Raw genomic sequence first — 12,306 nt, forward strand, 5'->3', positions numbered from 1 at the left:
TGGCTTGAAGGCTTATTGGGTTTTGTCTAAGTCAGTCCAAAGGTCTCTTACTTGCTCGGCTGCCCGGCTAACCCGTGATGCTCAAGGTAACCTGCCAATACCTCATACTTCCGGACAGACTCCACATGCCAAAAGGGCATTGCAAATTGTAAGTTTTAGATTTTTTTTTATTTTCATTATATATTATATATATATATATATATTATAGTAATTTGGAATTAATGCGATAGTTTAATTCATTTGATTGTTGTTTTTAAATATAGGCTGCCAAAGAGCACCGCCGACTCTCAGCCGACTCTACAAGGAGACCCACTCCCATGCCGATGGCCAATTCGTACATCCACGAGCAGAGCAGATCTACAACGATGTAGAAGCTCGGATTCAGGAGGTCTAGACTCAGCTCACGCAACAAAACCCGGATGGTCCACCGGTCTAGCTTTCTGCCATCGAACAAGACCGAATTTTTGAGCAGGTAAAATATTCGACCTTTTTAATTTATATACATGCATATATTTTTTTTACATATGTACTAATAATATCTATTTATAAATTATATATAGGTTGCTCCGAAGAGAAGGGGACGTATAATTGGGATCGGGAGTGTGAATGATGTTCCCATGGCGAGAGCTGAACACGCTGCTCAAAGGGAAGAAGACTCCTCGGTTCGGAGGGAGTTGGAAACTGCGAACCAGAAGTTAGCCGACCACAACGACAAATTTAAGTCGATGGCGAACATGTTCGATATGCTTCTAGAGACAACTTCAAACGTCGACCCGTCGGTTACAGCATCGTGGAAGAACCTGCGTCCGACCTTCGTCCCCGACCCGACTCCGGAAGAGCAGGAAGATTTGACTCGGCGTGCCGAGGAGAGGAGTTCTGAGCTCTTTTATGACCTTAATGCTTAGTTTTCAGTTTTAATTATTTTGTATTTTGAAAACTTTGAATTTGTGAATGTTATATTATTATGTTTTTATGAATTTAAATCAAATTCGTAAAATATTTTATTTTTTTAAGAAATCTTTTTTTGGTAAAATTGAATTATTAAAATTAATTTTAATATTTAAAATCGAATTATTAAAATTATAGATTCGATGTAAGTTAGTCGTTATATTACGACTAGTTTACCTCTATTGTACAATTAAGAATTTACGACTACTTTACAAATAATACTTAACATCTACTTTACGACTAACCATTTACGACCCAGGTACGACTACATTTATTACATCTACTTTACGACTAAAGTTTTACGACCCGTGTACGATTACATTTATTACATCTCTTTTACGACCAATAGATTTAATCGTAAAGGTACGACTCCTTTACGACTAATATATTTAATCGTAATGTTACAACTAATGCCCAACCAATTAGTGATTACGACCAGCAGATAACGACCATAATACCTTTTTTACGACCAAGTTACAACTAATTCTGTAGTCGTTAAAGATCTGTTTTCTTGTAGTGTGTATCATAGTCATGTATACCTACAAACAAATATGAATTCGAAGAACCATATTTACTAGTAGGGAAAGATATCGAAGAAGACTACCACTATAATATTAATACAAAGAACTTGTGTAGAACAGTGTGGCTAAGAGAAATGACACAGGTCACACAACCGGCTGTATGATATACGTACGTTGGTGCATATATGATATGTAAGTTGAAAACAAAAGATTCTCGTCCATTTGGCATGCAAGGCTCAATTAATTCACAACTCCCAAAAATAAAAACAGAAAAACAAAATATAAATGTATCAACCTGCAAGAACAAATAAATATCACATGGAATACTTACATCATAGCTGAGTAAGAGTGATGGGCGTGAAATTCTTGCATGAAATAGGAAGCGCTAATTCAAAACCTATGCTTACTTGGTGAGGAAATTAGACAGTGACAACTTTTTGTAAAAACTTAGGCTTGCGATAACTTTTTACTTTATTTCTTGTACCAAAAACTTCATATATATAATTTAGATATAAATATTTATTTGAGTAAGATTCTCTTCCATGTGGCATGTAATGTATTTTTCTTTTAAAATATTTATTTTTCTCACATGATTTTTTTTTTGCAACTGATTTTACACATGATGTATTTCTTCTCGTTGAACTCTTTCTTCAACTTTTGAAACAATATATATATGCATGGACGTCCGCTGAAGTTTAACATATTCCTAGCCAAACAAAAATAAAAGTTATTTTTCAATCATGAGTGACCACAAAGGAAAAGGGAAAGCGAAAGCCGGAAGCAAGAAACAAAATCCTCCTGTTCTTCCACCCCGACGTGATCGTGTGAGTGGGGAAACCAAAACCTCTGTTCTTACACTCATCGACGCTGCTAAGACTACACCTCGGGTCGGAGGTGTAAGGATGTCTCAAAACCTGTACGATGCTTATTTGGAAGCCCTGGAAAACTTCCTCACAACTCATGAGACGGTGGCATTCATGAAACAACGGGTCCCGGAAGTTTATCTTCCGGACGAAATTATCATGGATGGCTTCAAAATGTTCTTGAAATTGCTAGAAGGGGAGAATGCCGGTGTTACCTACGAGAATGAGGTACGTAATGCAATGATGGAGGAGACGGGTGCTACATCGACGAGTGGATGCAGCGGAGAAGAGGAGGATGCCAATTATCGCCACAAGAACGAGGCAGCATCGACCGCCGGACACAACAGCAGCAGTGGAGAAGAGTAATTGTGAGAATTTCGTAATCATAGTTTGAAATATCAGTATGTGTGTTTGGTTGTTTTCTTTTCTTCGTCATCCTATGATTAAGTATTATTAGTTTTATGCTTCCAAGTACGCGTATGCGTTTGCTTTTCCTGTTTTCGTCTATCTTATGTTTTATTGTTCTATTGTCTCATGTAATCGTGGTCCTAATCTATGTTTAACTAAATATAAGTGTGCTTTTAGGAAATATTAACTAAAAATCAAACCTTTTTAGTTATGCATTTTTATATTTATAGATATCTCTGTTTTTATATTTATTGTGCATTTTTGCTCTTAACTTTTCAGTAATAAATAAGTATGATGTGGACACGTGATAATGGTAATATTACCTTTTGTAGATCCAAGTAAATATTACAAAAAAAAACAACAAGAAGGAAGTAAGAAGTAAATAATTGAACAAATTGTGAGCGGTGGTAAAAAACAGTTTTTCTACCGCTAGGCCATTCAGTTAAAAGTTAACACACTTGGTTTGCTCAAAGGGAAGATTATAATTTTGAGTTGATACACTAGACTAAGGCAAAGTTAAAAAATGCGACATCTCTAAAACGATGCCGCGCGTATTTCCTAAAGTAATTGGTAAAATATAATATTACCCACGTTAAAAATGGTAGTTGATACGACATTTTAACTTAGAACAATTCGTCACTCAAATAAGTACACAATATGCGTCATCTCTAAAACGAGAGAGAAACCACTGAGTCCAATGGACAAATTGATATCTCTTCCCCTCAACTATATCTACCCAATCTAAACCCCCAGGACTTTTGTTATTTTCAAGAAATCATCCAAACAAAATGAAACCATCCAAACTTATCATTTCTAATTAATTCACATTTCGCAGTTGACCATGTGTAATAGAGTTAATCAAAACTGATCGCATTCGCATCAAATACTTGCGTTTACCCGATTAAAAATTCAACAATACATTTCCGACCCCAAATAAAGAAAAAGTCAAACCCGACCCAAATAAGCCAAAATCGGTTTGGGGCTTTGTTTTTAGGATTCTTCGTTTTCTTACTGTGATAGCAAAGAGATTTCGTGGGTAGTGGATGGACTTAAGTGTTAGAAGGTAACTCCATGAATGCAAACATGTGTAAGGTGCTTTCATATGCGAAATTTTGTTTCCTTTAGTAATATGTTAGTTTCTGGTAATCGATCTCATAATTGTTCGATTACAAGATTTTTTGGTCAGCCATGAGTTGGGTTTCAGTAATGATAACATTCCAAATGACAGAGAAGCAGACTATCAAATTAATTACCTCTTTTCTATCTTTGTTACAAAAGTCTTACAAAAAGTTTTTGAACAATGGCATTACAAACTGACTCCAAGTAAAACACAACCTGAATCCAGTTCCTTTCTCACTCTCCTTGTTTTTTTGGTGTCTTTTCCAGAAGTCATTCTCAATTTTCAAATTGATTCCTTAAAAAAATAATTTATCCAGTCAGATCCTGTGTAAACATGGTTTTTAAAACGCGATTGTTATTATTAACCGCAATGGCACGGTTTTGACTGCAAATGGGAATCAATTAGAAATGAAAAGTCTAGTTAAAATAATAGTTAGATTCTTTTTTTTTTTGCTGATAATATTTTCATGTTCTTTTCAAAGAGGCTCGAGTTTGAATAAATCGAGAAATAAGTGATATCATATCAGCTGAATAAATGGACAAAACAAAAAAAAACATATGTAAAAGTTTGTTTCCAATTTTTAGTACCCTAGTGGCAAAAAGTCTACACAAGTCGAAGTCATCTCTACTCGTTGTCGGATGGCAGCTGGAGATGATGGAAGTCGATTTGGAAGGAGGAGGAGCCTTGTGGTTTGGACCTCTGCCGCCTTAAATACCTCACGAGTCTCCCTCTAGTCCTTGGGAACATGTTCTCGTCGTCGTCGGTGGCGATATTCATCTCCTCCTCCACCTTGGAATCCTCTATCTTCACACTGTTAGTGTTGTTGATGAACACCTCTTTAGACTTCAAAGTTGAATTCAAATTCTCCATGAGTCGTTTCACTTCCTCCAGGGAGATGTTCATCTCCTCGTCTGAGTCAGTACTGGTAAATGACTCCTCTGATTTGGATTGCTTCTTCTTCTTCTTCTTCTTCTTCTTGGCTGTCTGCCTCCTCCTACGCCTCAAATGCCTCATTAACCTCTCTCTCCGCCTTCGAAGCATATTCATCTCCGCCTCCTCCTCCCTCTTCTTCGCGCCTCCATCGATTCTGTTGATGACCTTATTCCGACTGTTCTCCTCCATGAAGCGTATATAATTCTCTCGCATCTCATCCAAATACGCTTGCCCCGACATCTCATCTTTGGGTTCCGATTCCATTTCGCCGAGATCGATTTGAGAGAGAACAAGAAGAAGAGTAAACAGAAAACCCTAGATTTTGTGTGTTTTGTGGAATCGACTTGGATTAATATTTTCCTTACGGAATCGACTTGGATTCACTTATGCTGGTTTTGTGTTTGTCCACTGATCATGTCGGCCCAATAATCTAAACCAGGGGAAAATTGCTCCAAATTATACAACACAGGCCCAATAAGAAGGGAAGAGTAAACAAATAAAATAAGGTCTACTAATAATATTAGTTTTTTTTTGGGCTGACACTAATAATATTAGTTAACAACCTAAATTGGCAAGATAAAAAGTATTTTAATCGTACCTATACTTCAGTACTTCAGTTAACTTTTTATTCATCATACTTACCTTTCTTAATAAAATTTTCAGTAATTAGAATACAATGATTTTTAATAAGAAATTCGTTAGCCAAAAAATAAAAAAAAATAAAAGTTCTTATAAATTTGGTCTACTAATATATTTTTATAAATATAAATGCAAAAGATAAATTTCTAAACGAAGTCTAACACTCCACAAAACTTCTTCTAGGATAAATGAGTTTTACAAAGATTACCACCAACTGTTTCTGTAAGTCGTATTTGGGTAAAAAAAAAGTCGTATTTGGGTAATCAAAATTACACCAACAAAAACAAAATAATTGGTTTGGTCCCGATTCTTATAGACCAGAAGGTGAAAGAATGACAACCAAAATATTTTTCTCCTCCACCATCACAAACTAACTATTCACATTTTGAGACAGGCTACTTCTTGACAAAAAAAAGACAGGTTACTAATATAAATAAAGTTACAAAGTCCGTCCTGGACGACAAAAAGAAATTTTAAAGGAGAATATGAGATTTAAGAGAAGAATTCTCGAGAAGTCTTCTATGATAAAATTTCCGAAGAAATTTTGCTGACAATAAAATTAAATAACTAATTAAATAGTAAAAAGACATGTTTTTAAAATTAAAAAAAAATTAAAAGTGTTTAAATCAAGTTATTAAATAGTTAGTAAATATATATAAGTTAAATTAAAAAAAAAAGACTTTAAAATGTAACCCTAAAAATATTACCAATACTATTTATTACATATGTTACAAAACCCTAAACCAAAGACTATCATGACTCAATTTACATTCACCCTGTTAAAAATAATTCAATTTAATATAACTAAATTTTCATCATTTGGAAATGTTTATGAATACATGATTTCAATTTTTTCCATTTCAAAATATTTTTAATTTATTTATTAATTACTTTTAATATTTAATACATGAGAAGAACCTGACAGATTTCTGGAAGATTTCGATTTAGGCGGGAAATCTAAATTCTTCTAAATTTTAGGTGGGAATCTTAAATTCTACTAAAATGTACCCTATATTCAAATAATTAAGAAAAACATTTTATTAAACTTAAAAGATACTTAAGATGTATTTAAATCAAGTTATTATATAGTCACTAAACATATATATGTCAAATTAAAAAATAAGATTTCAAAATCTAACGCTAAAATACTAACAATATTATAACATATGTTACCAAACCCGAAACCAAGAACTATCATGATTTTATCCACATTCACTCATATATGTTGAAAATAATTCAATTTTGGTAAAACTAATTTTACATCAGTTAAAAATATTTATTATTACAAGATTTTAATTTTTCCATATCAGAATATTTTTTATAAGAAATTTAAATTATTTTAAAGATCTACTAAATGAGAAAACTTACAAATCTTATCACACATAGGGTTATAACGGTAAAATTACTTTTTCATTTGATTGAATTTAGGGTACACTTTTTGTATTCAAAGTTTTGAGTTATTTTTGGCAATTATTCCATTAATTATTATGAATCATCCATATTTGATAACAATTTTTGTATCTTCTCTTTTTTATTTAATTTTATATTATTAAAATAAATTAAACAATCACATTAATCATATAATAAAAATAGATTTTTATTATATGTTATAGTTTGAATCTTTAAAATAGCTATAAATTACTAAAAATGGAAAAAGTCCATATAGATTTTTTGTGATCAATGGTTTTTTTTTGTTAAACCAAGGTATAAATGATCATAAGTCGTATGAATATGAAATCTCATTAATATGTATTCATATTATATATATTAAATTATATACTATATAAAATATTTAAACATGTTAATTTCAAAATTTGCATTAAATTTTTTCGAGATTTAATATTTTAATTTTGAAATTTGTATGGAAAAATCTTACATTATTTTTTTGTGATTAACGGTCTAATTTTTTTTTATATCAAATATACATATGTTAATAAATTATATGAGTAGAAAGTATCAATGATAAATATTCATATTAAAATATACTATATATATATATATGTCAATGTCACTAAAGTTTAATTATATACCATATAAAATAAATAAAATTATTGTTTGATTTATTTACCAAAACATAAATGTAAATAAACAAAAGTATTGGTTTTGATTTATGTTTTTACTCTAATGTATATACTTTTATGTATACAAATTATTTTTAAATAGGTAGTTTCTAATATGTTATTTGATCTGAACAAACAAAGAAATACATCTTCAAGTCGAAGTGATTTTTAATTTTGGGAGCATTATATATATATATATATATTTCATTCAAATTAAATAATTTAGTTTTGATTTTTATTCCTAAACATATTTTGAAGAAATATCATAATAATATTTCTAATTACCTACTTTTGAGTTTGTTCGAAGAATGTGAGATCTGATTAATAACCTAACATTGATTTCTCATAATACACTATCTAGCTTATAATTATAAGAATAAAAGATTTAAACAATTTATTATGATTTGAATTTGTTATCTAATAAATCAAATAGTTCTTAGTTTGAACAATAGTTTATATATACTAGAATGGTAAAATATTATGTATATGTATATTTTATTGGTATACTGTTAAGTAACTGAACCTAAAAAGTGGAGGTTAATAAAATAAATAAGTTGTTTTGTTGTTCTAGAATTAGATGGTTTCTAGATCAAGCTGGTATACAAGACATGTATATTTATATTGTGTGTATACACTTATATTCTATAATAGTGATATATTATATTTGAACACTAATCTGCGAGTACAGTTTGCTGGTAATTTTCTTTAAAATTTTGATTCTTAAATATGTATCTAGAGTAGAACTAATTTTACGGATGTCCATCTTTTTAAATTGACACTTATGTTATTCACCAAATTGACAGAATAAGTTAAAAAGTAAAACAAAACGAGAACGGAGCACAATGTTGTAGAGATAGAAAATAAAATTACTTATGGAGAGTTGATACTAAACATATCGAGAGCAGAAAACCTAATCCTCTTTCGTCATTTTATAATAGATATTGCCTATCTAATTTTGGTGATTTGTGCCAACTACAAAAAAAAAAATTGTGCATACGAAGTCTTTAAAATAATCAAAATGAACTGAAATACGTTAGCTTTTCTATAACGATGATATATTAAAGAGACCAACATTTGTATTTGTCACTTTACAAAAAATCGATAAAAGCTGTAGTGTTACAAAATGTTAAAACTATTTAATGAACAAACATTAGTATAAAAAACTCATTCTGTGCATGCAAGCGATTTATCATCTAGTTATTTATGTTATTTTAGATACATATTACAAACTATTTATTTATATTAAATATATTATTCATTAAAAGCAGTTTAATTTTGTTTACTATTTAACGAATGCCATTTTGTTTGTCATACTATTTAGGGGAAGCCCTTACATCATTAATTTAATTTAATTTAATTTAATTTATTTTTTATTATTAAAGAATAAAGACTAAAGTAATATAAAATCTGTTTCTTATTTTTTAGTTTTTATTAGTTTTTATTATAGTTTGCAGTTATCGACAATTATCAATACCAGGGTTTTCCAGAATGCTGAGTTGGGTAACATTCTGTATGATATAAAGCATTGGATATCTTTATTACCAGATTGTTCCCTTGAATCAGTCAACCGAGAAAGGAATTCTGCTGCAGATGCTCTTTCTAAACATGCTAGGAATTTTCAAGTAGATCATATGTATTTTCGAGTCCTCCATTATGGCTCATTCCTTCATTGTATTGGTCTTATACAGTTTAAGTATCAATAAAATGTTGTTCAAGAAAAAAAAAGAGCTTATCGAAAGTCTGGTGCTTTAATGGGCTTGATAATAACTTCAGGCTTGAGCTCTCTGATACGGTCCGTTTTAAAACCCTAAAAACTCATCCCACTGTATCTCCGATTACTGTACTGGACTTATTTTTTTTTTTTGGTATCTGAGATTCTTCGGAATTTGGGAGAGGGTTAGTAGATTAATTAGATCATGTATGCGGGAAGAGGGACGGTTGGACCGAAAGCCGAACGGGAAGAGATTAGCGAAGCTTACGATGTTAATCGGTCCGAGGGCAAAGAAACGGGCGAATCAAACTCCGTGTTGCATGATTCTCGTTCTTCTACCCTCTCCCGGACTCACATTTTCCAAGGTGAGATTCGATTTTCGCTATTTTGTAGTTGCATATTTGTTTGATTCGATCCGAAAATTGGTATTTAGGGCCCATAACACTAATATTTGGAACTTTATATCTAGCAATTATGCTGTGTAAACAAACACACTCCATCTTTAGACGCATCCAGCTTTAGTTTTTGTGGGCATTTCTTAGCTGTAGATTCATCAGAAGACTCAGAGGTCAAGGGTTCCGACGAAGAAGACTTGGCATGGACTACCTGGTTCTGTAAACTACCTGGTAACGAATTCTTGTGTGAAGTCGATGATTATTACATCCTAGACAACTTCAACTTGTGTGGACTCCGACATCAAGTTCCTTACTACGACCACGCTCTCGATTTGATTCTCGATGATGATTCTTCTCCTCATGGTAACTGTCTAGTATTTGTCTTTTCTATTTTTTTCTTCTTTCTTTTTTTGTGTATTCTAATACGTCTTGGTATGTCACCAAACAGGTCAGATGATCACAGATGAACAGAACGAACTGATTGAGTCAGCAGCCGAGATGTTATACGGATTGATTCATGCCCGTTACATATTGACAGACAAAGGATTCCTTTCTATGTTAAACAAATACAATAGGTCCGAGTTTGGAAGATGCCCCAGAGATTCTTGTAGTGGCCAATCTTGTTTGCCTATTGGTCTATCCGATGTCCCTGGAGCAAGTACCGTCAAGATGTATTGTCCCAAATGTGAGGACGTTTATCACCCGCCATCAAAATTCCAAGGAAGTAGTATCCTTTTGTTGTTTCGCATTCGATTTTTTTTTCCTAATCTTTCGGTTTTTAGTCTTCCTTAACCATACCAAAACAGATATAGATGGAGCTTACTTTGGGACCGCGTTTCCACATCTGTTTCTCATGTATTACCCAAATAAGAGGCCTAAAAAGATGTTGTCGGAAAGCTATGTTCCAAGATTGTTTGGGTTCAAGTTACACAAGCCGTGAAGGGAAAAAGCAAAAGGAAGAAGATTATTACCTAGAGACTTGTCCCTGTGATCAAATACAAAATTATATCACGAAAGTTGACAACTTGGTATCTCTCTCTATATGTGTTTTGTGTTGTCGCCTTTTAGGTTTTAGATACATGCCATTTAGCAGGCATGTAATACTTGCTTGTATAATTAGAGGGTTAGTATGGGGTTAACATTAATATTTATTCTAGATGGACAAAAATCCCTAAAATGATTCTTAGAGAGTATATGAATTCTTTAGTTTTTTTTTTTGGCAAAATTCTCTCTGATCAAATACAAAATTGTGTCATGAAATTGTAACATTCACACCCAAAAGAGTCTCTTAAGATCAGAAACTTTTTATTTAGTTATTCACTTTGAAACTAGATAGAGTATCTCACTGTATAACAACAAGTCTAAGAACAGTTTCAAGATCATGTGAAAAAATGCATTAGACAAATCAGTGAAGACCAGAGTCACCTAACTCAGTAGAGAACTCACCATGAACATCATCCTCCTCTTCTCCTTCTCCTCCACCGTTCAGCTCTGAGATTGACTCTCCCACTTTACCCTGTCCTGCTCGCGGTGCAATCATTTGGTTAACTCCATGAACAACAACCCACTCGTCGGCGTACAGATCCGGAAAGACGAGCGGGACTCCATTGAGAAGAAGAAAATCACCAGACCAAGAAAGCTCCATCTCATACCCTCTGAGAGCAGTCTGCAAGATCGATCCTTCCCACGCGAGTTTCTCGAGATCTTTCCACGAGAGAAGCCGCTTGATCACATGCCCTCTGAAGATAGTAGCGTAATCCGAGAACTTGGCGACGGATACCGCCTCGTCGATCGGAGCGAAGACTGTGAGCTTCGTAGTGTCGTTCCCTGGAGAGATCTCGAGCTGTAGCGCGAGAAACGTGGCCATGATCACGAAGCCTCTGGAGAGTAACAAACTCGACGCCGACTCGAAGATGTTGAAGCAGTTAACCGGTTTAGATTTAACCGGGGCTGAGCTAGGGATCGGAACCGAAATCGAATCGATCGATGCGGCAGGAGGTGGTGATGGTGGAGTAACGATCGGCGGCGTGAAAAACTCGTCGGAGCTGTAGATAACGACGTATCCGTCGTCGAAGAGAGGCGAATCTTGGACTGCGACGCCGTTTATGGAAAGAATCAATCCTCCACCGGATCGGGAAGAGTTCGTGACGGTTAGAGAGGAGTTAGATCTGATGGTAGGGATTTTCGCGCCATGAGGGAGGTTGGTTAAGGTTTCTCCGGGGAGGCGCGTCGGAGAGAGGTGGTACTTGACGGAGAGGAGGGAAGGCTGTCCGGATTGGGAGAAGGCTCGATCGGAAGGAGCGAAGATGGTGAGTTCTTGCCAATCGTCTAGGCGTAGGTCTTTGTTGGCGAGCTGTAGAGTGAGTCCCATGGAGAAGTAGCCGGAATCGCAGAGGACTTCGACGGCGGCGGAGATGGATGTCAGAGAAGCATCGGAAAGTGAAACGAGATAGAGAATTAGGAGGAGGAAGGAAGTGAGAATCTTCGACGCCATTGATTCCGTTCTTTGAGCTCTCGCTCTCTCTTTCTCTCTATCTTGTTGCAGAGAAAAGCCGTTGCAGGGAAGTAACAGTCTATAGAAGTCCATCTTGTAAAGGGCGGGAAAGATGTGGGCTTAGTTTCTGGGCTTTTAATTTCCGGCCTATTTATGGTAATCTTATGAAATCCTTTCTGAGAAATTGTCAACTAATGATGCTCTTAATCACCTA

The 12,306-nt window shown here is 34.0% G+C and overlaps 2 protein-coding genes and 1 pseudogene across 3 annotated transcripts; 1 reads left to right on the plus strand and 2 right to left on the minus strand.

Annotated features, from left to right (window-relative positions):
• Window positions 1-4,484: 4,484 nt before the first annotated feature.
• On the minus strand, window positions 4,485-5,057 carry LOC108850683 (uncharacterized). The gene has a single exon (XM_018624173.1). The coding sequence runs from the start codon at window positions 5,055-5,057 to the stop codon at window positions 4,485-4,487; it is 573 nt and encodes a 190-aa protein (XP_018479675.1).
• Window positions 5,058-9,316: 4,259 nt separating this feature from the next.
• On the plus strand, window positions 9,317-10,791 carry LOC108849132 (casein kinase II subunit beta-2-like; annotated as a pseudogene). Its single transcript, XR_001949142.2, has 3 exons — window positions 9,317-9,568; window positions 9,746-9,961; window positions 10,047-10,791. The product of XR_001949142.2 is annotated as a casein kinase II subunit beta-2-like (transcript).
• Window positions 10,792-10,866: 75 nt separating this feature from the next.
• On the minus strand, window positions 10,867-12,171 carry LOC108849133 (putative fasciclin-like arabinogalactan protein 20). The gene has a single exon (XM_018622641.2). It carries the CDS (start codon window positions 12,090-12,092, stop codon window positions 11,004-11,006), a length of 1,089 nt encoding a protein of 362 aa, XP_018478143.1. The 5' UTR covers window positions 12,093-12,171; the 3' UTR covers window positions 10,867-11,003.
• Window positions 12,172-12,306: the final 135 nt, after the last annotated feature.

Source organism: Raphanus sativus, chromosome 4, assembly GCF_000801105.2.
Source record: "Raphanus sativus cultivar WK10039 chromosome 4, ASM80110v3, whole genome shotgun sequence".
Classification (NCBI taxonomy): Eukaryota; Viridiplantae; Streptophyta; class Magnoliopsida; order Brassicales; family Brassicaceae; genus Raphanus; species Raphanus sativus.